This window comes from Nycticebus coucang, chromosome 19 (genome assembly GCF_027406575.1).
Source record: "Nycticebus coucang isolate mNycCou1 chromosome 19, mNycCou1.pri, whole genome shotgun sequence".
In the NCBI taxonomy this organism is placed as follows: Eukaryota; Metazoa; Chordata; class Mammalia; order Primates; family Lorisidae; genus Nycticebus; species Nycticebus coucang.
The window spans coordinates 51,295,432-51,322,643 of NC_069798.1; the positions used below are offsets into that span (position 1 = coordinate 51,295,432).

The 27,212-nt window shown below is 39.3% G+C and overlaps 1 protein-coding gene across 14 annotated transcripts in view; it reads right to left on the reverse strand.

Annotated features, from left to right (window-relative positions):
- Positions 1 to 811: 811 nt before the first annotated feature.
- Positions 812 to 27,212, reverse strand: part of TCF4 (transcription factor 4) — a 375,650-nt gene continuing 349,249 nt past the window's right edge. For 9 of the 14 annotated variants that reach the window (XM_053571075.1, XM_053571071.1, XM_053571076.1 and 6 more), the window contains 5 exons: positions 11,600 to 11,735; positions 9,727 to 9,889; positions 6,399 to 6,628; positions 5,658 to 5,798; positions 812 to 5,465 (listed from right to left, as the gene is read on the reverse strand). In XM_053571075.1, coding sequence (XP_053427050.1) covers positions 5,662 to 5,798; positions 6,399 to 6,628; positions 9,727 to 9,889; positions 11,600 to 11,735 — 666 coding nt within the window. In that variant the 3' untranslated portion in view covers positions 812 to 5,465; positions 5,658 to 5,661. Of the gene's footprint in view, positions 5,466 to 5,657; positions 5,799 to 6,398; positions 6,629 to 9,722; positions 9,890 to 11,599; positions 11,736 to 27,212 lie in introns of those variants that run through there. The other 5 variants (XM_053571074.1, XM_053571073.1, XM_053571083.1 and 2 more) reach the window with 2 other exon arrangements.

Sequence of the window (27,212 nt, forward strand, 5' to 3'; positions counted from 1 at the left end):
ACGCAGTGATTTTCTATGGCGGGCTTTCCTTTACTTTGCATACGTTACATTTCTACAGTGCAATGTCAAAACAGCCTCCCAGTTTTGCAAAGTAGGTCAATATCCATTCTACAAAAATATTAACTTACAGTACATAACACTGGATAACTTTAATCTGTACATATTTTCCTCCCGTAATAGGTGACACATGTCAGTTTGTACAAGTTAGGGGGAATAAAAAAAAAAAAAAAAAAAAAAGACCCACATATCTGGTTTACACGTGGATTAGTAGCCCACAGAGGCAACCAGAAGTGCTGGGGTGAGTATCGTTTAGAAAGTATAAATACAGTGGTTAACAATATTCAGCTTTTAACAAAGTGATACAAAATAAATCATCTTAGATTTTTCGACTGAAAGGATCTAGTTGAAATGTTCTGCCAAACAGCCAGCCAAAGGATCCAAAAGGTTAAGGCTGACTTGACTTAGCAAGCTGCAGCACAACTGAAAACATGGGTGCAGTTCAGAGCTCTTCAAATGCATAGCTTCATTGTTACACGCACGTTAATTATACTCCTTCAATTAGTTAATCCTCTAGACAGTTGCCTTTTTGTTTTGCATGCATCCCGTTCCATTTTCATTAAGGGCATCTCTTCCTTGATCAATCATGTGCTTTGCTTTAAATTTGTTTCTGTAATTTTTTTTTGAATGTTTTGTTTGTTAAGCTGTCAATACCTCCAACACTTGGAAAATGAACTATAGATGCCGTTTTACTTACAGAAGAGAATCGTAGCTATATGGACAATGCAAAATGAAATGAAACAAGTGTCAGAAGCAGTTTATAAAAATGGCACATTTATTGCTACAGAACGGTCATGTACATGACTTCATCGAATAACTACAGATGAGAAACAGGTAATGGCCTAGACCAAGCTGGGTTTTTTGTCTTGAAGGAACCCCAGCACACAACCTGTTTGGACACTTCTACAAATCAGAAATACACCAAAAACATGAAAAAATCGAGGCACTCAGCCACACATTGAAAACAAGGTGTAACTGTTTATCTTTTTTTTGAAATATTTTCCTTTTTTTTCTTTTTTTAACAATTTTTTTAAGTTTTTTTTATGCTGCAGCTATGTGTACAGTCGCAAAAAATTTCCCCGCTGCGACCTACAACTAAAAAATAAAAATAAAAACAAACAAACAAAAAAAAACCAAAACCGAAAACAAAAAACAACAGAAGAGCTACCTTACAGTTTCATCTTGGTAACACATGGTAAAATAACATCTTTTAAATAGTAAAATAAAGTAACAAACTTTTACTCATAATGATTCCAAAAATCTACAAAGAAGAAATATTCAGAATCTGACAATTTTTTTTTGTAATATTCATGGTATAAAAGGATTGCTCCTGCGAAAAATAAGCCAAATATATTTTTTATTTTTAAATTTAGTTTTTTTCCTACTAGGGTGTACTACAGTCTATTTTATAGCAAAAAGAGCACTAGACAAACAAAGCTTTATAACAAAAAGCCAGGCACTGATACATGGTAAATCTCTGCTTTTTTTTTTCTTATCTTCACTTAATTGCATCACAAGTAACAAGAATGAAAAAGGCCACAGTTCATATATTTTCACCATTACATATGTCTATAATACTTGAAATGAGTATGGCAAAACCAGCACTGCACAAAGATGAGTCCACTTCAAGCCCCATGAGAAAGAGCATATCTCTAATGAAAAACAAACAAAACCAAAGCAGAATAAAGAGAGCGGCCTAAAGGCCTTGGTGCCCCATTGGGTTGGAATTCATCATATTCCATCTTGACTTTTTTGCTTCCAGTCAGCCAGCAGACTAAATTTTTGTGCTTGTTTATGCTGAAATTGTTTCATTCCTGACTCAAGTTCACTTTTGGACACTTTTTGCCTGTTGGATGCAAAGATGAAAATCCTCTGAACCCCAAGTCTTGGTTCGACTCCCTCCCCACTCCCCAACCCCTCATAGAAACAAAGACCACAAATAAAAAAAAAAAAAATCAAGAAACAGGAAAAGGTGAAAAACAAAAAGGAATTGGAAGACTGAATCAGAACCAGTTGCACCACTGGGTGGACTGATGGTTGTATAGACATTAGTGTCCCTTGCAGTTACACAGAAGACAAATGGTAAAACTTTCTAGATGAACAGATCCCTATTCTGCATATTCATAAATTACTTGAATGTGGAGGTGGATCAACTGTTCCAAGTTGTTTTTCAAGTCTAAGTTTCTTAGAGAGATCCCAGCCTAAGTACACGTATCATCATACACAGTGTAGAATGGACCCTTATGAAATTTTTGCTTAGTACTTTAATCCTGTCTTCTGCTAAACGTCATTCAAAAATCCAGTGCAGGATACCAACATCTTACCTGGGTTTGATAATTACAAAACAACACCAAGAAAAAACACACTAAAAAGGCCACATTCCCTTTTTTTTTTCTTTTTTAATGGGGATACAACCCAATTAATATGGATAGGCGTAGATCGTGTTTCTCCACCAAGCAAAATGTAGCGAGCAGCTTTTGGTGGCTGTTAGAAAAGTTTTTCTCTTATTTCCAAAGGGAATTCAACAATAGAGGTATTACATTACAGAGTAATGAATACGTCAAAAGCTGGTGAATGATAGATTGCAGCTTTTACTCTGTTTGGAGAACGAACTATAAAGCACCGATTTAAAAAATAATCAAATGACTACAATTTAATTTTTTTGCTTTGTTTACAGATTTGAAAACTTTAATTCAGCTCTAGTAAGCACCTATATGATAACATGTATCAAAAGTGCCATTCTTAAAATGTACATCAATGCAGGGAGTGTTTCCAGTTCCCTAAAAAGTAAACACCATATTTTCTTTTGTACATTTATCCTGAATGTGATCAGAGTATATCTGCTTCCTATATAATCTTGTTCCTAGGGATACCCGCCTTGGTAGACTATACAAAATGAGTGCAGAATGTACCACTGAAAGGAAATCTTTAACACACAGAGGGAACAGTACACATGTTTTCATTATTCAGGGAGGAGGGGAGTACACGCAATTGTCTTCCACATCCTTCTTCAAGCTCCTTTGTTCATACATTTCACAAGAAAGCCCCCAAATAACTTTTCATGAAGTTTGATTTCTGCTATTTCCTAAGGTTTTTTTTTTTAATCCACCTCCACATTTTAGGAACTTATCAACAAATCAAAGTATTTTAGTTTTATCGCTACTGAACATATTTACAGTTTTCAACACACACAGCTAATCAAAATGTTTATGGGTTTGTAAAAGATGACCACGTGGTAACTATCTTATTTGTTCTTACATTTTCAGAAATGAACATAAAATTCAGATTCTTGTAGCTCACTATTTCAATTAAATGAGACTTCTTTTTTTAAACCACACAGTTTAAAAAAAAAAAACAAAAAACTGATACAATGTATTAAAACACATAATAACAAGAGTCTACATGTAAAAATATAACTTTTACATACACAATTTCAAAATAATGATACGTTTGCCATTTGTTGCATAAAATTTACAAATGTATTTCATTTACTATATAACTGGCAAAACAGGAGAACAGATGGAACATTTAGACCATTTCAATGGATTTATGGCATTTACTCAGTGCTGATAGGTGGAAAAAACTACTGGAACAGGGATTTTTTTTTCTTAATACATGCCAAGATTGTGTGGCTGTAAAAATAGAAACGAGTTAGAGACAAAAGGATGCTGACAAATACTTAACTAGGAGCACTATTTGTACTGCACTATACACCAAAGTCAATCATTATAAAGATTCACGATGGAAGTTGGTTCAATTGTGCCCAGACGTCAAAGCTAGCTATCTGATGAGTTGCTGTGCCGTAGCTTGATCTAAGTTTCTATCAAATATGTTAAGTATAAACTTCATTCATACTGGCCAGAGAAATACTGCACTACCCCTCCTCAAAAAAGTGCAACTTAATGCTTTAGGACTTATAAGGCTTGTTATAATGCTGCATGATGATTGAATATTGGCATTTCTTTTCAGATGAAGGAGGAGGCAGTTAAGTCATCTACATTTTAGTAAACCCATTTTGAAAAACAAAATCAAGAAAAGCAATAAAATCAATCATGTCTGTCACACTACTTGCAATTTTCTCATTTGACGGTTTTTGAACTTTACTTGCTTTTTTTTTTTTTTTATTTTTGTTTTTTTCCAAAAATCTGACCATGTATTCAGAAACGCCTCACTGCACACTAGTTCGGCTACACAGGTAGGTAACACTTTAATCGTTTTGTTAAATCACAGCCACTTTGATTATGTTATGTTTCCGATGATATAAACATTGGAAGGCACAGTGGTAACATTGTAGCATTCTAACCTTGTACCTCTGAAAAATCCCAGAATAGGGTCACAAATGCAACATTACAATTCAGACAAACTCTTTTTGCCACGTCTTGGTAATGCTGCTTGTAATATCTACACATGATGTGACTTTTAAGTCCTGTGTTCCCAAAAGACTGGAGAAACCACTTTCTACTTATTTATGAATGAGAAGCAACATCAGCGTTTCATCCTGCACTACCCCTCCGGAAGCAGAGTTGGCACTACAGGTTACGATAACAAACCGGGGAAAGGGACAGAAATAAGACCAAAAACCCCCCCAAAAAAACAAAAAAAAAAAAAAAAAAGAAAGAAAGAAAAAAATCCATATTTACAGTAAAATCTTTCTTTTAAAAAAGTTAATCAGTACTATTTTTTTACAGGAGAAAAAAGTCTGAAACAAATGAACAAAAGCTTACCATAGTCACTAAATTTTTAATATATATTTATATATATATATTTATATATATATTTGTCATAGGTCTATAAGATCCATCTGTTCCTCCTACCCTAAGGAATGGCTAATGTCATCACTTCGTTGTCATCAGGACGTTTGCTGGTTTTGTTACTAGGGCAGCCGAGCTTCCCCATTCAGTATCCAGGAATTATAAACACTAGCTGACTTGAACACCAACAAAAACGTTCATGTAGTTTTCTTCAGAAGTACACTTTTTCATTATTGCAAGTTTACAATTTTTTTAAATTAAATATTTTTTTTTCAGACTTACAAATTAATTATATTTTTTTTTTTTCCAAAAGAAGTTTAGGCACAAATGCATTATTCCACAGTGTGGAAAGATTGCCGTTCAGTCTCCGGGCTGCGTCTCAGCCTGTACATACTGCTTCGCACATTCTGAATGATATGTTAAAGAAAGTTGTCCCTCAAGTTGCACTTTTTTCCTTCTTTTTTTTTTTTTGTTTGTTTTTCTGTTTTTTGATAATTGGGAATGCTGAAACCTCTTGCGTCTGTGATTCGTAACTACTCAGACTTGTCTTATATTACAAAAAAAGGGGTTAAGGAGAAGTGTTTATGTGGGTTTAAGATAATACAGCTGTTAAGGAAGTGGTCTCTTGTTTTAATGAAGCAATGTGGCAACTTGGACCTGAGGACAGAAAAAGAGAAAAAAATTAATTAATGTATTTATAATAGAGAAAGTGGATTTTTTTTTTTTTTTAATTCTTTTTCCAAGAAAGAAAAATATCTGTTCACTTGGGTAGAACTGGACTGGTATGGCCGATGCAGCAGTGAAAAGTTATGAATGAATGATTTCACAAATGGCTGAAAACCAACTTGCCCTTTTACATCTGTCCCATGTGATTCGATGCATCTCCCATTCCAGGGTGCGGGCCGGCCAGGGAGAGTGGGGGAGGCTCCGAAGACACCTTCTCTTCCTCCCTTCTTTTTAGACAAGCGGCTTTCGGGTTCAGATTCCTTTCTGTGAGGGATTAAAGCACAGGGGTTCGTTAATGCCAAGACTTCTGATGGAAGGCAGTAATCCGTCTTTCTGGGAATCTGACCCCCCCCCCCCCTTTTTTGCACAGTTTTTGGCCAGGGCTGGGTTTGAACCCGCCACCTCCAGTATACGGGGCCGGCACCCTACTCCTATGAGCCACAGGCACAGCCCCATGTCCAACCCTTTTTATCAGTTTTTCCACTGCAGAAGGGAAAGAAGTTGGGGTCAAGGTACCCTATGGGAATCCATTTGGTCAGTGCCGAGGTAAAGTTGAACTGCTTGGTGAATTTGTCGGCCACTCTACAGTGTAAAAAAGGTTGGTAAAGTCAATAAACTAAGCTCTGATTATTTAAGGTACAGATGGAAAGCCACAATGGGGTCTGAGTGGTGCAAGAACCCTATCACCTCATTACAGGGAAAGGGACACCACCTTGTTGACTGAGACACTGTCTGAGGTTGAAACTGTCACTGGGAATGAGGCTTCCAAGTCTAGCATCTGCTCGACTCCAGGCTGATGTGCCCACTGCGCCCACTGCTGCCCAAGCTCCCCCGGAGCTCAGCCAGGTGGCCGCCTGCACTGACCTCGGACTTGCTGCTCCAGGCTGAGGATGACAGCCACAGCCTGGTGCAGGATCAGAAGCTTCGTCTGGGGCTTGTCGCTCTTGAGGTGGAGCTGCACCATGCGGCCGAGCTCCTTGAAAGCCTCGTTGATGTCGCGGACCCGCAGGCGCTCCCGGGCATTGTTGGCCATCCTCCGCTCCTTCTCACGCTCGGCCTTCTGCTCTGGCGTCAGGTCCTCGTCGTCGTTATTGCTGTGGGGCAAAAGACACGCGACATTTTCTAATGGTGTGGGGAAGAGTAGGCATCTCAATTACTCTGCGTTCTTCCAGAGTTTTCAGGAGACTTCTCCACTTCCTGCCATGTCCACCTGATCTGATTGAGACGGCTGTGATAGTCCTCAACACAGATAAGATTTGATTTCTCCCAGACATTAACTCCAAACCAAACAGGTGAGGATCTCTCGTTAGTTAGGGCCCAGGGGGTGCGTATACTAATGCAGGGGGCAAGAGGGGGAGATGACGCTTCACAGACACCAGTACACCCCATAAAGCAGGCCTTTGCCAACTTAACTCGAGCCTATGCTGAGATCGCACTTCAGAAAGACTGTTTATACTTAACATTTCTTTTAAAAACTGTCATTCTGTGATATCTGAAACCTCGGGAAAATGAGGGACTGAAAAGATTTTGACAGGGGATAAGGAGCACATGGCAGGGAGAAGAAAGTCCTAGGGTTAAGACCCCAGCACAGAGGAGGGGAGACGGGGGGCTTTTGTCCAGGCATCACCGTTACCTTCCTTTGGAGGCCTGGTCAATGCCCTTACCCTACTGGAGTCTCATTTCCTTTACATATTAAATGTAAGTTTGGAAAACATGATTTCTATGGTTGTTAATGTTATAGATATTTATGATTCCCAGAAGCTGGAAAAACCTGAATTACTATCAGCTACGCAAAATAATACAAAACCAAACACCTACCGATTATTAGTGATCATGCCTTTGTTGTGAGTCAAAAATGAAGCCAAAAGCTTATCTCTGGGTGTGATAACCAATGTACTATGTATTCTATGATCTGTGACAAAGGGATAGTTGAACCCAATGGAGTCTGAAAAGATCACATCAGTTCTGTCCATTTCTGGGTGTGATAATGACAAATTAGAAACCTTTTAGTGGAAGGAAAATAGAATGACGAGCCATCTGGAAAGCATATTGTATGAGGAAGTTTTCATGGCAGCAGGTTTTAAATATTTCAAGGGCTATCATAAAAAAAAAGGGAGGTATGGAAGACGTCTTAAGAAAGCAGAACAGAACAAATTTCAAATAATACCTGTTGTTAATTAACATGAGCAAGAACCTTTTTGGATAGAAAAAAACATTAAAAAAATGAAAAAATGTCCCTGAAAGGCAATAAATTCCCCATTACAAGAAATAATCTGGAGATGCCATTGATAATGATGTTAGCCTAGAGATTAAGGCATCTATATGGGACCATGAAGTTTAACTTTTACTTTGAAAGTTCACACATCTAAAATGTTTGACAGATATAAGATGATTAATTACAAGCTTTCAGGCTACCATGTAGTCAATGCAATGTACACTGGATGAAGTCTTATGATTTTCCACTTTGGAGAATCTCTGGGTAACTTCTGAATTGTAGTAAGGACCAACTACACTTGAAAGGCTCCAATCAATTAAATATGGAAGTAGTGTTCTTGGGTTCCAAGTACATGTTGCACTTAAAGATGATGTGTTAGCCAAGAACATTCCGGTGAAAGGGAAAGTTAAGGGGGAGGAGGAAGACACTACAGAAAGGTCCTGTACAACATCTTCTCCCCACAGCTTAAACACCTTTCCAGATGTCGCCATCTGCCACAGGTGTGTGCTGGTGCACACACAACTCAACTGAACCAATCAGGAGAGGCCCTCTCTCTCCACCTTCTCATCCTGTTCACTTGCTCTGAACCTCCTTCCTCCCTCTCCCATGATCACTGCTATTGTGAGAAAATCAAAATTACTGTTAATTCACTTCCATATTCCACTACACAGATAGGATGCAATAAGTCATAGTGAACAAAATCTCTTCTGGGACTGTCCTGATGCTAAAACTTTGAGTTATACTTTTATACATCAAAGATGTCCATGCTTTACACAAAGGGGCCTTGGAAATGGGAACTTGTCTTCCAAAGGTTTTCAGGCTAACAACTAATTAGACTTGGCTTTTCACTTATAAATAAACTGGTATGCAAATAAAACTGCCCAGATTGGAAAAGCATTGCCTAACAACACAGTTTTGGAGACATACGTAAGTAAATGGAACTGGAGTGACCTTTTAAAATAAGAAGCTTCTCAACAGCAAGTTAAAATGTTGTCCTGAAACTTCAAAGAATCCATTAAAAAGCGTAAGTTATGGCCACTAGTGAAACTGATGCTAACAGAGACGCTATTAAGGATGTGAAATCCCCTCCTTAGGATTTCTTGCCAACGTGGCTGAGAATCAGGAAACTCCGTAATGTTAGTGGAAAGGAGAAAACCAGAATCGTTCACATTTTTTGGAACTTGGGGCGGGACACATAATGTAATTTATCTCAATAACTATAAAGGCAACACAAAAAGGCAGCATGTTCTTAATTCATAAAGGATACTAAACTGATGCTGTAGTCTTAGCATAGTTAGTTTACTTTGTAAATAAAAGACACCCAAGGGAACCGAGGCAAAGTACATGGCGTTATGGTCTTCAAAAACCATCTGATTACCAGATTAAAGCTCCAGGAGATAGATTTTCCTTTAAAGATAGTAGATATCTAAAAAACCAACCAGAAGCATTTTCCTGCAGTTGTGTTTTCTGTAGAAAAGGGTACCCGGGAGAAGAAAAATTAAGTAATTTAGGTATTAATCTTACATACATCAACCTATTAAAGAGAAAGCTGGGAAATCAATATTTTCTTACTTTACAGGTAAGAAAAAAGTAATAGTTGTACCTACATCAATTGAGTTTTTAACAGAGCTACGATCTCTTTTTAGAAATATTTTAGGAAAAAAATAACATTTCTGATTAAATTTGCAGAACAAGCATAGTTTAAAAAATAAACTATTTGCATTTGAATCAGTTACGAATTGTTTTAGTGTAGTAAGCACTGGGTCCAAATTCATAAACGCAAAGACATTTTGGGCTTCACTAGAGTACAGGTATCTTAAATGATACTTGTAGTACTTCTAGATCAGGCCTTTAAATTTTCTTCTCAGCTATAGATTTACCTGCCAGGAAAAAACTGAATAGTTTCTTCCTGTTCTGTTCACTTCATCAAAGTCCAATAAAGGAATTAAATGAAGCGACAGTATTATATACTGTTACCTAGATCTTGACCTAGTAATTGATTTGATATCCTTCTTGTCGTCATCTAATTTCTTGTCCTCGGAAGATTTCGTGTCTTGCAGATTCTCATCTCCCTCATCGTCGGATTTGATCTCAGAGCTGCCAGAGGAGACGCTCTGCCCCTGTAGTCCTGGTGGCATGCCTGCAGAAAAAGGAAACAGGTGACAGGTACACCAGAGACTCGACACCTACACCCCAGGTCACAAAGCCACCAGCTAGACCGTTCATACTGCTGATCTGTGATCCTTCTGTCACTTTCCCCTGCTATCTGGTGAAGTTTCAAAAACGCACCTGCAGAAACAAGTTTTCCCTGCATTGGCTCTAAGGTTAAATTCTATTTTACAATCTTTTGGAGTAGATGGTAATTTCACTGTCTACAAAACATCACCTTAATTGCAATGAAAATCATAATCATGAAAATCACACACCTCAATGTTCTGATTAAGAACCCAAGTAAATATCAGCTATTATATTGAGTTTCTTCCCTATGCAATGATTTAATAGAAAAATCTCCTTAAAATATAATTCCCAGGGAGTACACTAACTATGTGCAGTCAAGACTTCAATAGATACCCTGATGATATTCTGAAATTAGGCTCCTCTTATTCTCAAGCACTAATCAGTATTTAAAAATGGTACATATGGAAAGCAGTTTACCGCTCACTGAAGAAATTTCAAACATTATCATTGCGCAACTTTTCAAAATCACCCTGCATTTTAAACATGTTGACCCTAAAGTAATTAATTCCTTTCTCAGCTAGAAGCATGCATGCTGAGGATTTCCCTCGGTTTATAATCTGTGTATTCTAGAATGTCCTCATTCAAATTTGGTCCATGAAATGGAGCATCCTTATCACTTGCGAACCCATGAGAAAGGCAGAATCCCAGGCTTACTGAATGAGAACCTTTTGGCACCATCCTCACATTGTGTTTATGTGCATTACAGTCTGAGAAGCACAGACGCAGGGCAAGCAGAGCAAAACCACATGCTCCCCGCTGCTACCACCAACGCTGGCACAACCAAAGGCTCTTCAAAAGCAAGGGCCACAAAATGACTACTCTTCAGATAAAAATGGGCAAACATGCCCATGTGTATAATTAATACTCAGATTTGCGTAATGTGGAATAGTTGAAATAATGCCTGTAAGTATTCATGTGGCAGTACTATCACTCTTATTTTAATTGTGAAGGGAGTGAGATGTTATTTAAGTGACTCCTAGTCAGCTGGCCAGCAGGCAGCAAGGGAGGCTGGGACCCAGGTCTTGCCCCTGCAGCACAACTTCCTGGTGGGGAGAGGGGGACGGTCATGAAAACGCACTTGCGGTGACCGGTGTGAAGTCATCATTACAGGACCCGATGCCTCGCGAGTGAAAATCACCCATCCCAGTTCCACTTGGACTTGGTGACTTGCGAGTGAAAATCACCCATCCCAGTTCCATTTCTTAAATGTACCTACATTTCCTTCCATCTTAAGCAACAAAATCAATTTCCTTCCTTCCTATTCATTTGGAAATATCATTTTCAGGCCACAACTAACCACATTAGAGGATCTGAATGAGAAAAATGTGGAAATAGGGGAAATAAAATTTCCTCTCATCAGTCTGTTGCCTCACTCCCTGCTGAAATAGGACCAGGATTTCAGAGGATGTTTGAGGAGAACAGTCACTGAAGAAACACAATTAGCAGGCTGCGTTCCACGTACGTTCCCATGTACTGACCATTTCTGTACCAAATCTGATTCTTGGTTTTTGGCCAGTGCTTCCTGAGGGCCGAATGCCAAGTAAGCTGGGGCTCAACTCTGGGTCTACTGGTGCTTAAGGGAGGTGAGCAGTGCCCACCTGGGCAGACCTACCTCTGTAGGGGTCCTGGGGTGGGTTCAGGTCCGGGGAGGTTGCAGACTGGACAGGAAGCTGTGGGACGGGAACCTGGTTTGGCAGAAGAGAATGGCTGCCTCTCAGAGCCACGCCATCTTCACGATGGGCCCCGACCTGCAAGGGTGAGAGGGAGCACAGTGTTTACGGGGAGCCTGAGGTGCAATAGCTATTTCCAGGGACAATAAGGACCCTTGAAGGAACACTGCCTTGGAAAAACAATCCTCCTGAATGCATTTCACTAGAGGGCGCTGGAGGACCACACATGCACCTATAGTTCCCTGTGAAAACACTTAACGCTCAGTAAGATGCCGTGCTGTACATTCAGTGACAAATATGGCAGAGTATCTCAGGCAGGTAAAACGTCAAATTGTCTCCCAGGGTGCTGCAGTGGAGCGCACTGATTCGTACCCATCTGTCTTCTATCATGTCCGCCAACAGATCTGACAATTATCTTAATGCCCATATGCTTAATTGTGGGCTTCTCAATTCCCCCATTGCTATCGGAAATCCTACAGGAATTTCAATTTGGCATTCGACTTTCATTTCGGGGGATAAGATTCTCGGGCCTGCCATTTTTTTTTTTTCCATAATACCAGCTAAGCCTCTGACAGCGGAAGCTACAGCAGTATGGGACACAGCCCCTGTTCGGTACAAATATAATAAAATGTCACCTGGCTTTCCAAAACTGGCAGCCCATTCCAAATTAATGTTTACTGTATTTCATCAGCTGCTGAGTTCCAAATCCAAAGGGGGACTGTTTCTGCCAATATCACCATACCGGAAAATGTACCAATAAAGGTTTTATTAAACACACCAGTAATGCCATCATTGCCATCCAAAGATGTTTGGACATTTTTCCAGTTTTTACTCCCATTATTCTGATCCTAGAAAGACACCATATTGTAAACCCTCTTTATGTTTCCAAGAATAAAATTATAGAATATAGCATGATGACTTGATTCAAGAAAAAAAAAATACTGCTGAGCTTTTTATTTGCTACTACTACCTACTCTGGGGTCCAGAGGCATTGAACTTGTGACAGCGCATGCCTTACAGCAAAACCATTAAGCTTCTGTAAACTAAGAACATGAGTAGTTCGTATTATATTTTCTTTTCTAAGTACTTATTTTCTTGGCCTATTGTTAAGTGAACATTTATGCAGGGGCCTAAAAGTTGAAAATATTTATTCATGAATTTACAGTTCAGTTCTATGAATCAAAGTTTAAATTCTTCTACTCCAAACATAATAAAATCACAAGGCACAATCTTTGCTTTTTTCCTACCAAAATGTTTTAAAAGAGTATTTCTGAAGAATGTGACAATAAGAATCTGAACCAATGACAAATCCATAGGACTAGGGCATGTGCTATGTAAAGGCAGCCCAGGATTAAGTATCATACACACACACACTCTCCAAAACCACACACATAAAAATAATTAAAAATAATTTGGGTGAAGATGATCACATAAATCATACTCATCATTCGGATTCAAAAATTACCAAGAATAGTAAAAGATTTAAGACTTACAAATAGGGCGGCGCCTGTGGCTCAAGGAGTAGGGCGCCGGTCCCATATGCCGGAGGTGGTGGGTTCAAACCCAGCCCCGGCCAAAAAAAAAAAAAAAAAAAAAAAAAAAAGACTTACAAATATTAGGAAGTATAAATAAATGTTTTAGCTGAGAAATCTGGGGAGTCCAGTGCTATCTGCCCCTGGTAGCTGTGATACAAGATAGAACTTTCTGAATGGTGCTTTACAAGGGGTTCTTCAAATGTCCTGAGACCCTGACTCCCTCCCTAAGCACCCATTCAATTTTCACCACAAATTATCTTCTCGTAGATTCTACTCACTGGTCCCAGTTTCGGCTTCTTTTTTTTTTGCAGTTTTTTTTTTGGCTGGGGCTGGGTTTGAACCAACCACCTCCGGCATATGGGCCGGAGCCCTGCTCCGTTGAGCCACAGGCGCCACCCCCGGTTTCGGCTTCTGAAGTTCCATATAGTCAACCATGTAGGCACAGCCCTCCTTTCTTTCCTCTGGAGCTGAAGTCTACTCTCTTCTGGGCAGACCACGCCCACTGGTTCCTTCAACCACTTCTCACTCAGTCTTCGTATGCATTTTTATTTTGATTTCCCCCAAAAGAGTGACAGCTATTTTCTATTGGGATTTTGATTTGCCATTTTTATATTTGTACATTTAGGAGACTGATTCATCAATAGATGATTATCCTTTCAATCTAAGATGTCAACTTGTAAGCATGAATTTTACAGGCCTTGATCAAATGGTACCTCTTTATGTCTGTCAATGTAAATGTAAATATTAATAACTACCTTATTGCTGATTCATATTTATTGGTGTTACCAATAGATGGAACTTCTTGGATTTTCACAAAGATTCAAAGTTGGAATCACTGAAGGTAACCACAGATTTCAGCATAGAGAAGATGTATACTCCTATTTCGGAATCAGTCTATTAATGCTCACACCTTCTTTGCAGGCATCTTGATATAACTTAGGGTTAATATTTTGTTTTTCTCTTAAAACATACCGTTTTTGGTCAGTTACTGATCTTGAATTTCCCCTCCCCCTCTGGAGCATGCTGAGATAAGTTTTCATAAGAGGAAAAAAGAACTTTTACCCAATTACCTTTTAATTTTCTTTGCCTCAATTATTATTTTTTATTTAGGGTTAATATGAGGGTACAAATGATTAAGTTACATTGTTTGCATTTCTTAAGTAAAGTTCAAGCTATAGTTGTGCCCTTCACCTCAGGGGTGTCCTGTACACACCCTCACATTATGCACTTAGGTGAGACCTTACCAATCACTGTCCCTCCTCCCACCTCAACTATTATTAAGGACTGTGTAATTGAGTGACCAGAATACAATAATCATAGGCAACAATATCCTAGAGTAAACTTTTCTTCTTTCTCTTTTAGAGACAGGGTCTTCTTTAGAGACAGCCTGTCACCAGGCTGATCTTGAACTCCTGGTCTCAAACAATCCTCCTGCCTCAGCCTCCTGAGTTGCGGTGATTACAGGCATGAGCCGCTATGCATGACGTTAGCTCCTAAATGTAACTGGGTTACTTGCTGGCTGTAAAACCATTGTTAACGTTACTCAAATGCAGAAAGAATAAAAGTCCCAGGTTTATTGCAAGGAACAGCAATAGTATATACAAAACGACTGGTACATACTAAGTATATGGTAATTACAGACAGTCTATGTGTTTGAACTGAACACACCTGCACGTTACAGGAAAGTAACAGCCTACGTAGTTCAAGACCCCCAATCTCCAGGTCCCTTCCCTCATGGTTATCTTTGTTCTATTTAGTTCATATCCATGTGATTTCAAATCTTTCTCCTATACAATGACAGAAAAATCTTAAACATTATAAATATACTTGAAAACACAGTCATTCCAATGATATTTCCGCCTGGATTTAAGCCTGTGTGTATGTTGCCTAACTCGGTCTATTTTCACTAGATCGTCTTAGCTCATCACACATAGTGTCAATCCTTTTCCATAAAGGAAGTTAGAGACAAAGTCATCTTTTATGTCTTAAGGCCTCTCTTGTTACAATGTGCATTCCGGGTCACATGAATGAATGACCTCTGATGAGTCCAGATCCACCCGGTAATGAGCTTGATTCTCCAGGATCAATGCCATTGCCAGTGGCTATGCAATAGGATTCCAATGTGAAGAATTAGCTTTGCTTTGCTTGTTTCCTTGGTCACAGACAACATGTCCCAACCCCATTTACTTCTCTTTCAGAAACATTATTTCTGGTCACATAAGAGACCAGGAATGAAATACCATGCATGGTCGGCACAAATCTATCGTTAAAATAACGCAGAAATAAAGTAACCAATACTGCCATCATTATATGTACAGGCCAGGGATTTGTACGCTTTCAGACAATAAATATTCAATAATTTAACTAGGAAAAAGAAAAGTCCTTCAATTTACAAACTGATTTTCAGTACGGTACACGCCTCCTAGCTTTAGAAACTCCATATATCACATACTTCTTTGAAGCCCTCCTTTGATAATCTTTTCATATAGGTAATAATAAAGTTAACAGCCAGCTTATGAAATAGTTAATTCATTAACATTGATTGCAAATTTTATGCAGTCTTTACAAAGAGTCTCCCCACAGTCACATATAGTTTTAGACATATTTATGTTTAAAGTAAAAAAGTAAGATTTAAAAATTACTCCATAATTATTAACTGACTGATCAGAGAGGATATTTATTAATTCAACAAACATTTTCTAATCTAATTCACGCTCCCCACTTTGTGAGCTGTCACGAACAGAGTGATGAGTAACTCAGATGCGGTCTCTGCCCTTATGGGGCTTGAATAATCCTCTGTGCATTCATCAATTTAGTGTGGTAGTTTTAACAGTAAGGAACAGAGACTTATTCAAGTTTACTAAAAGAAGATTTATCATGAAGATTTCCACAACTTGGGTGTTGGACCCAGAGAGCTCTTGGGACCTCTGGCCATTCAGCATCTCTCCTCCCTCTGAAGGCTCTTGGCTTCTGCCCCCTCAAAACTATAGGCAAGTCTCTTTTTTCTTGGCACTTCCTGGTATCTTCTTTCAGTTTCTGTACCTGCTGCTAATTACCTGACCATGTTAGTATTTTGAAGTTCAGAATGCCAAGATCATCTGATGGCCCAGCTCATTGTAGAGCAGACATGGGTCATCCTATGAATGAACCTCCCTCGAATCAGGTGTTTTCCTGATCCAATGAGCTACAAACAAGGAGGGGAGATCAGACCATGGGGTCCAACATGGCAGCCTGGCCTGTCCCTCCCACAGGCCTGGTAAGTCATCACTGCTACAGCACTTGCAAATATTTAAGTTACATTCTATCTTAGGTGAAGTTAAATTCAAATTCTGATACAGTATTTAAATTCTTCTGTGTGAATTTATCTTTGAGAATAATTAAATATTCTGAATACTTAAATATTTACATATGCATTAATTCTTGTGACTCACAGAAGCATCACAATTTTAAATGACCTTGCTTTCCAAAGAAAGGATTACGACATTAGATACACTTTTTAATCGCAGAACTTAGATTTTCAAGGCCAAGGGAAATCAGTTTAGCCAAATTCTTCATTTTGCAAAGAAGAAAGCTAAGTCTGAGAGTGCTGAAGTGACTTAGTGCCTACTTAGAGATATAAAACAGATTCTGAATTCAGAAGTAACACTGAACAGTGTGATGGAGGATATGTATTCACCCCCCCCACACACACACAGACACAGACACACACATGCAGGGAAGGAGTTAAAGGGCAAAAGGGACTTAGTTCTGGAGATTTTCTTTTACAGCAGTGTGTGTCTAAAAATGTACACACACATATGCACATGTAGACACTAGACTATACTAGCATATTACATGCATATATTACTTACAGAAATGAAAATAATTTTAGTTTTCTTTATCTTAGAGGGGAGAAAAAAACATAGTTCGCCAACTTAGGCCAAGGCCCAAGATGTCTAGCTAAATTATAAAATTTACTATTTGCCACGACCCCTCCAACATAAACAGATAGGAAAGACGAGCAGCTTTAAATCAGGTGGCTGTCGGCAAGGTTGTTTTTACAGGGGGACACTGGAGCATCTCGGTAAATACCCCTCCTCCTTATCCTCAGGCTAACAACAAACACCACAAACAAAAAAGACATTCAATGTTTTTGCTCTCTTTGTTTCCAGGGAGTATTGTGAAAGTAATTATTCTGTTGTATTTAAGAGGCCTATTTCATGGATGGGAAAATGTATTAAATTTCATTTGGCAGTTATTCAATCCTAGTTAATGTTATCTCCGGAGATAACTGCTTCAAAACAGGCTTTCAGACCTCGGTGAGATCTATTCTACCATAATCCTTCTAAAAGAGTACACGATGGGAACTTTCGGAAACTTGTTATCAATTTTTAGACCAAGTGGTAATGACACAAAATCAAACATGTGATTATAATCATTTTGATACATCAAAATAAAGTTTGTTGTTAATGGTGTCTTGCTTAGAATTTTTCTTCTGACATAGGTTTTCTTTTCTTTTTTTTTTTTTAAGAAGAAAAATAAGAAAATGGAACAAAGAAAAAAAGTCCTGGTAAATTTTATGTTTCTCTTCTGTTTTTCCATAGCACAAAAGAAAAGTTGATGGGCTTTCACTGTAATTAGAAACCCATTGATACAGAAAACAGTTTTGGTGTCTGAACTGTAATCTCCCCAGGAAATATCAATTATACATGACAGTGTGGGGTACTAGATTTCAGCTTCAATTATCTTGCCAGATCGCTGTCATATTAGAGGAAAGCAAACTTATTTTCTCAAATGCGCAAAGTACCTTTTAGTCTAAAAGTGCATCTTTTAAAGAGATGGGAAGTGGTCATACGAACTTTGTTTAATGGCTCACAGATGGGAACTCAGAAGTTCATGAAATGGCAGCATTAGGCAGATATGTGAGGCACAGACGCAGAAAATAAGACCCACCCCTAACAATCCCCAGTTGTGGGAGAAAGACCTAACAGCTGGGACACTTGACTGCAAAAATAATTTCCGTGTTCCTCAGTTTAAAAAACGATCAGACGATTTTTTAAATTCACATGATTAAACATTTAAGAGACTCTTCGCTAAAGTCAGGTCTGGATTCAATTCTTTTATTTGGATTTTAATTTGATTCTTAAAATGTTCATTGAGAGAAGATTTCCTAACTGTCTTGAGGACACCTAATTTTTTTCCCAGAAATCTCACAGCCTCACTTATATTTTGCTTAAAATTTAAAGTAATTCCTTATTGTGCAATCTTTGGGGATTTAGTTAATGCTTATTCTCCACAGATAATGAAATAATTTTCAAGAAGATTTAAACATGCTTTAAATGATCCTGAGCTTGGCAGTATTTATCTATCACGTGATCAGATAGGCTGAAACCCCCCTGGGACTGTTAAAATGATTGGTTAAAATAAAAGGTTCTGTGATACAGTTTAAGAGATGCAAATAGGTATAGGCTGAGTTCAGTTCATCTTTCTTTTTCTAACTCATAAGTTCCACCTATGAGAACTGTTTCATTTCTCTCTTCTGTACCTCCACTCCTGCCCTCAGTTCTCCACATCATTTTCCTACAGTGGAAACCATAACTTGGTGCAGACCACTGAGTGGGGATGACACCGGGAGGTTAACAGAACTCATCCTCCACTGCTTTCCTGCTCCAGGGAGCAGGATAGAAAGTTGGGGCCACGGAACTAAAGTTACTGCATCCTAGTCAATCAATCCCATCTAGCACAGAGATTATGGTAAAGTCCTGTAACTATTTGTAAGCAGCTCCTTTTGTTCAGAGTAGAGAAAAAGACAATTGGATGCTTGATATGCGCTTGGAAGTCTGGATGCCTGAGTGCAAGTACAATCCTGTGGAGTGGACCCTTAGGCCACGCAACACGCTCTGGGGCCAGCCCGGGCCACCCCTAGGAATTTACCATTAGCAACTGGCCCTGATTTTTTAGATGCTTTTCTTATTACCCAAGTAACACATGCTTACTGTAAAATATTTAGAAAGAGAGTAGAGTGTAAAGCTCACCTAAACTAATGTAACATTTCTTCCCCATCACTTCTTAAATATTCACCCTTTAAATGCGATATTCTCTCCCCTTCGTTGGTCCCTTGTACATTAAGATTTCAGTGTGACTCTTTGTTCTATGGATAAAGACTCAGATCTCCACCTTGTGCTGCTGTGTCCTTCACCTGGACACCCCAGGAACATTCCCCAAACATTCCTCTGTCTGCTCAGCTGGTTTCTCCTCATCACTTGTCAACTGCTTCTTTTTTATCAGTCCCTGGATCCCCTCACTCTGGCCCTTTAGGACTGTGCAGATCTCCAGGGCTCCCCACTTTCTCTTAGACCTTCCTTGACTATTCAATACAGATCCACCCTCAATACACATTTGAGGGTATCACTGAATAGGGGATGGAATGAACTTCAATAGTTTTATTTTGCTGTGCTTCATGAAGGCTTTCCCTGTTTGTGCTGTAGGTGTCCCAAGGGCGGAGACGGGGTGTAGGTCACGGTATAGGTATGGAACATTACAATGCGCCATTAGATGCTTCCCAAATAGTAAATGCTGACACCAAGGACGTGGATCTCTAAGACTATGTCTGAAATCTAAGACCATTGATGTTGTCAAATATATATTTAGCACATTTCTTTCAAAGAATAAATACTCCATTTAACTCAATAAATGCTTTTTGATGTCTCCTATACATGTAAGGCACTGTTTGGGGATTTGCAAGGAGAATGGTAAAAGATGCCTATTACTTTACAGGCACTCCTGTTTTAATAGTGAGATAATATAATTACTATATTAGGCCAAATCAGATGAATGTCATAAAAATGTACAAGCTCATGGTAGGTTTTAAAGGATGATCAAGACATACTTGTTTGGGGAATCAGGAACTACTTCAAGAAGGAGGTGGGCATTTAGATAGGCTGTGAATGATGGGTTGACTTTTGAGATAGATCATCTAAAGACATGTTTTTAAAATGTTAATTGAATAACATCCCCATGTTGAACAAAAATCTCCAAGTTTGTATCAATAAGTGACATTATTTAAATATTATGTGTGTATGAAGAAGCAAACAGATAAGGTCTGTGTGTTAACATGTGTTTTCATATTGTCAGACTACATATTTCTGACAAAATGCAGATTTTTGTAAAGCTCTTTATAAACCTCAGTGGCTTTGCTACGAAGTGGACAACACGGGGCCTTCTGGACACAAATGGTACCTCACTGTATGTGAGTATTATTGGCACAAATGATTCACTCTTATTTAATTGCAACAAAGTCTTTCATCTCCCAGCTATACAATAATAGTTTCCATATGACCAGTGGCTCTGCTATAAATAAGATCAAAAGCAAAAGAAAGGATTTAATAAAAGAAAATAACGTTAAGAGTAGCATTAAATCAGGAAAAAAAATACCAATATCCGACTCTCTCTCTTTTTTAAAGAATAAAGTACCACAGAGTACTAAGCAGCTTCCCCAACATCTCATGAAAAGTCATTTTGTAAGCGGTAGGCATATGCAAAATTCACTGTGGGGGTGCGTGTGAGGCGTGGGGGCAAAACACCCCATGTAGAGTTAGGCTGGAAACAGGTAATAGACCAAACAGCTAGTTTCGCACTGTACAGAGTACAAGGGGAGGTGTCAATGGCAAACATCCATCCATTTCTCTGTCCTTTTCTGTTCTATTCAATGGAGAAAGACTTTTTCGTAATCCAGAGTATCTCAGAGAATCATAACATTGTTCAACTCTAGTACATGAGTTCTGAGAAAGGAAGTTTTTTTTGGCAATGCACAGGACTTGATATGAAGAGCCAACTTCCCAAACAAATTTTCTTCTAGTTCTTAAAAAAAAAAACTACAATGTTAATCTCTATTCCCGACTGGATAAACAGCTGCTAATAACCTCCAGCTCCCGAGGGAGGCAGCTGATTTCCTTTCATCTTCAGGCTGGTGAATACCTGGCGTGCACTGGGCTTTAGTGATTCCACATGTTCCTCGTCCTGGTTTTTCAGAACTGCTTTGGTATGGGTCTTTCCAAGTCAGCTTTCTCCTCTCCCTTTCCAGAAGACACAGTTATGACACCACCTATTTGAAATAGCAGTTCTCCTTGACTGTGGGTATGTGTAAAGAGGAAATTCAAGCACTTATATTCTCCAAAGGAGACCAGCACCACTTAGACCTTGTATTTGAAGCCCCCCCGCCCCTTTTTTTTAATAGCAAGCTTGTTATTCACTCAAGGGCTGATTACATTCAAAGATACTCAATTTCTAACAGTATTGCTAAAGCTCTTCCTTATTGATGTGTGTGTGTGTCCTGATCAAAGGGGCGAACTTTACCACCTTCCCTCCTACTAGGAAGCAGAAGATTCCAGAGCCAGCCAGGCCCCAGAGTCTTCCTCACTTGTTCTGGAGCACCTGTTTTCATGGTGACCTCAGTTCCATATCTCAAGATTCAGACATTTCACAAAACAGCTTTTTAAACAAAACCCAGCTGTTTCCCATCTAGACTGCAGGGGGAAATTCGGGGCAGCTTACAGAAACATTAGCCAGAGACTACCATTCTCCAATAACTTTCACACACTTTCAGCTCCAAACGAGACCGTCGGTGAGAAGCTAAGGAGAAGGCAAACGCGAAATTAAAACGTGGAAACTCAATACTGTGCCTTTTGACAACATGTCCAATTAACTGCTTTAAAATGAATGTGGCTATTGTGTCGGGACGATGCTTCCCCCAAAGATGTCATTTAACTAACGTGGGACAGATCTTTTGGTTCAACTCCACTTTCTATTTCTAAGATGATTTATGGATATAGAGGAAGCTAAAATTATGCACAAGCAATTAGGTAGAACCTTCCTATTCCAAAAAACCCAATGTTACTGCTTTTTTTTCAGTTTTCATTCCTACATCTGCTCTGCCTGAACCCTCTTCTTGTGATGGACCCACTTTGTACTTCTGTTTTCTAAGTAATTAAGATACTTTGGATTTGAAAAAATTTACAGCCACAATAAAAGTTAAAATAACACAACGGCCACAGAATTTGAAAAAATATATAAAATGGCCAAGGCCTAATCTTGGCTTTCAAACAGTGCCAAGTTGCTCCAGTGTTTTCTGTTTTGGTATGAATGACATAACTGAATTACTTCATGAGTTGCTACTTTAATTCCTAAGGGTGGAAAATTCCATGAGTTAACTTAATTTGGTTGTAAAAAATATACATGAAAGCTCTCTCTTCCTGTGGACTCTCATGTGAAGTATCGGAGCCAACCGCTGCAGCTGCCGGGCTGTGCGTGGAGGGGCTTGTCACCCAGCGTGGGCTTGGCTGGTGGCTGCAAGGCCTGGTATCACTGGGCGATTATGTGGGCACATATGCGCCACTCCTTTCTGGTTTTGTTTTTAAATCACGTTTACTCCGTAGCTCTGCAAAGTCTGTTCGATCATACCTCTAATTGTTGTAATTCTACACAGACTCTAATATGGGCTCAACGACTTCTTCTCCAGGAAGATTTCCTAGATGCACACTGGAGGATCACCCTACTAGAATAAAAGCCCTGTACGATCAGACTCTTTCTCCCAGCAGCATCGGAAGAACAGCAGACACAGTGAGTGGATGAACACATGTGCATTTTCTAATATATACAGTACATACTCTCCAATCTATTTTCTTGAGAAAACAAAGGTTATCACATTTTTAAAAATGCAAGCGTTGTTATGTTTAGAACCGTGTCTTTGAACCCAATGAAAGTTCAACTGAAAATATGATTACTGTGCTATTCAAAGTGTCCACATGAAAATTTCCCTCTATTATTTAAGAAGAAAACAGTGAAAGGCTATGATGACATAATAGGATGTTTTGAAGATTTCAAAATATATGTTTTTAAAGTAGGGAAGACAGCAAGGTTTCTGGTTTTTATTTACTAAGGTTCATGGCTCTGGGATACTGAACAAGGATGGGTTTTTCCCTGGAATCCAGAGAGCTGGGTTTTGGGAAGACGTCCCATGAAAGGCCTGAAGTTGAATACAATATGTATTAGGGAGGACAGGAGGGAACACATCTAATTTGGACCCACTGCTCTGAGACCTGGGCATGTATGAGACATGTCCTACGCACTTATCACAGGGGTTGCTGAATAGAGCTTAGATAGTCTCGCTGCTATTCAAAAATAAAATGGTGAGCTCAAGGATTCTGAAACTGTGAAAACTAATCCACAGTTAAAAGAATTACTTCAAGTCCTTTTCCTCTTTTTTTAAAGTGCTTCATATGGTATTGAAACAGGTCAAGACATTCAGTTGAGATTGCTAATCTTCTTTCAGAAGTATTTGATAACTGGGGAGTTTAGAAAGAGATGGCAGAACACCAGAAATAGGCAAATATCCTCATTTTAAAAACATATATATTTAGTAGTTATGGAGAAACAATGTTGGTGACTCAGATCTTGGGTAAAATTCTACCATAGGCTATTTAAAAGATAGTTTTGAGGCCAGGTGCAGCGGCTCAAACCTCACAGCACTCTGGGAGGCTAAGGCTCGTAGATTGCTTGAGCTCAGGAGTATGAGACCAGCCTGAGCAAAAGCCAGATGCCATCTCTACTAAAAACAGAAAATCTCAATTGGGCGTAGTGGCGAGCACCTGTAGTCCTAGATACCTGGGAGGCTGAGGCAAAAGGATCATTTAAGCCCAAGAGTTTGAGGCTATTGTGTGCTATGATGGTGCCATGGCATTCTACCCAGGGCAACAGGTGGGACTCTGTCTCCAATAAATAAATAAATGAATAGTAAAATAGTAAAACTGAAAGACAGTTTAGAAGTGCTCTGAAAAGGAGGCACGAACCTCTCAAACTTAGTTTAGTTACCCAAGAACAGGTCTTTCTGAACACAGTTCATTTTCTATTTACAGGAATACTGCACGCCTGATCCCCTGTGAAAATGCTCTGGAGAGAAGAAAGGCGCACTGTCTCAGGGTACTGGGGGGGCCAGGCCAGGGTGAGAGATGAAACTCAACCAGCAGAGGACAGCAGAAGTGTAGAGAGAACGTCTGTAGCACTGGGCCTCATGCCTTCTGGTCTGTTCTCCTCTGGGGGACATTTTTATCAGCAGCCTTGATTTGAGCATAAATGATACCCATCACATCTGCCAACATCAGAGTTGGCAGAGTATGGGACTGAGTGAGAACCTCATGTGAGCCTTGAGACTGGAAACACTGCGGCTGCAATAGGAAATCAGAAGGCTTATGTGAGGTTATACACAAGTGTAAAAAAGGCACACGAGGAATGTTTGGAGACATATGACTTATGGATTTCAGCTGATTACACATTTAATGTATGTCAGCAGGATGGTGAAGGCATCAGAATTAGCAAATAGGATTTTATTAGGTGGCCTTTATGAAGAAGGTGATAGGTCCACCATGCAGGTAATTCCTAGAGCACTGTGTTCAGTGTGAGATTCTAAAAGTTGTTGTGTGTGGGGGGAAACATTCTTGACAGACTAGGCAGAATGCACTAGAAAGTCCTAGAGCTCACAACAGGAGTCAAATTTTTTTTGTTTAAATATTTGAAGATACAGATCTTTAGAGAAAAAACAATGGAGAGGCTGTCTTTCAATAACTGGCAGTTTCTCAGGTGTTGTTAGGTTTGGATTGGGCAGAGAACTGCACAGAGAAGCAAATCTGAGCTGGACAGAAGCAGGACATTCGAACATTTGATGGAAAGGGGCTCTGTGAGCATTTGGGGATGCTCATCCTTGGAGATGGAGGAAGGAGGCTGATGGAGGTTTGCTGGCTGGTTGGCAGGGAATCCTAGGGGGATCTGAGTGGAGATGATCTCTTGAAGCCGCTGAGAGTGTATGGCAATAATAAATACTTAGAAATGAAGTATAAGTTCAAATATACATAGAATGTTATGAAATCAAAATCAGGGCAAGCCCAAGAGAAGACTGAAGATGCTAACGCCTCTGTGAATCCTTTGTTGAAGAGGTCCACACAGAAACGGTTTTCTGAATCCTGCTACTCCCAGGACCACATACCAGTAAACGCCACATCACACCAAGGCCCATGCCCCTCTCTGCTGCCAAATATCACTGGCAGAGTAAACGGCAACTTGTTGGAAGGAGCTCCAGGGCAACAGAAGAGTTATCTTGGATTTCATTAGTTAACTCAGAGTAACAGAACAGTTTTAATACCACTCACAGTTTTGGAATGGTTATGGAATTAGGTTAAAGAGGACGTCTGCTGTAGCAGTGTAGGACACAGAGCAAAGAGTGTCGGTTTAGCTGCTGGTTTGTCTGGTTTCTTTTTTTTGTTTGTTTGTTTTTTATTATTGTTAAATCATAGCTGTGTACATTAGTGCAATCAAGGGGTACAATGTGCTGGTTTCATATACAATCTGAAATAGTCTCATCAAACTGTTCAACGTAGCCTTCATGGCATTTTCTTAGGTTTGTCTGGTTTCTAATCATCCCTGGTGGCCATTAACTAGCGAATGCCCATGGATTGGCCACATCCCTTTCCTGGGCCTCAGTCTTCATTTACCAGCAAAATGATAGCAACGGCCCAAGTGACTTCTGGGGCGCTTTTGAATCTAAAATTCAGTGGTCAGGACTCTATGCCAATGAAGTGAATTTGTTTGTCCTAGGAAGCCCTAAGAAGAAACAGGTTTCATACGTTTAATGTCAGTTAAATGGAAGATGCTTCTTCACCTAATGAATGTTCTTCAGACAAAGCCTACTGAATCCGAAGTGAAACTGAAAAATGTTACAGAAATAGGAAAATTAGCTATGAAGGGCTTATTCGGGTGGTTCCTGATATGTGTTCCACCATCCCCCCACCTGGGGGAATCTTGAGGAATCGTGTGGGGTGTGAGTTCATCAGTCTCCCCCATCCCTAAGTCAACTACAGCAGCTCCTCTTAGAACCACACTGTTCTCCTACCATGTGATCTGCCTCTCCTGGATAAGACAGCTGGGCCCCTGTCTTTATGGGGCCTAGAGAATTAGTATGAAGCAAACTGTTTCCTACAAGTCCATGAATCTCTTGAAAGCAGAGATTATGTCTTAGTGTAGAGCCTGTATGTGGTAACCATTGACACATTATTGAAACAAAATAAATGGAAACCACACTAATATTATGTATTATTAGTATAGGGGATTTTTGTCTCAATGATATCATCATTGCCGGCTCTACCAGTCAATAACCAAGAGCACAAACAGAGTCAGATAAAGACATCTGATGTGCACTTTGTACCTATTCAGGTAAAAGAAGTGGTTAGGTCATCAGAATACTGAAAGAATAACAGAAAGAATTACATTTGGAAAATTGCCATTTCAATAATTTAAAAGAAATCTAGTAATTTAATATCAGGATTAACCACAGAGGTATCTAAGATACAGAGGGGATATTTGGGAAGAAATTCGAACTAGGTTAGTTACGAGGCCAGCTATTTCCTTATTCTCCTATATTCAGAGATTTTCTGCTTTAATTCTATTAGAAAAATGGGTGGTTATGGTAAGAAAATTAACTTCATAGTTTAAAATTGACTACATCAAGAATCCTAGTAGTGAGAGTTCACACCTCTTGGCCACTTAGCACAAATATGTTGATTTGAGAATAAGTGTATAGAAAATGTGGGTTTTAATTTGAGTATGCTACCACATTGTAGAAAATGTTCTCTATTCTACATGTGGAAAAAGAGCTTCTCTGGGAACTTGGCCATGGAATACCTGGAAACTTCTTTTGCCAACCATCACTTATCAAAGCTTAAAAATCATAGGCTTCCAGCACCTGCAATTAGTTCTCAAAAGGTATAGTCACAGATAATCTCAAGAGGGTATGCATGAGTGAGAAGAAAACGATGAATTTGAGTGGATGTACCTGAGCTCAAATCTAAGTGCATGACTTGAGACTAACTGTTCATGCCTCCTAAGACTCATGTTGCCCACACCCCAAATGGCCACTGCTATCACCCTCGCTGTGCCCTCGTGCAGACTACTCGGGATGATGATGGGGAGCATTGGGCAAAGGACCTGGTAACTT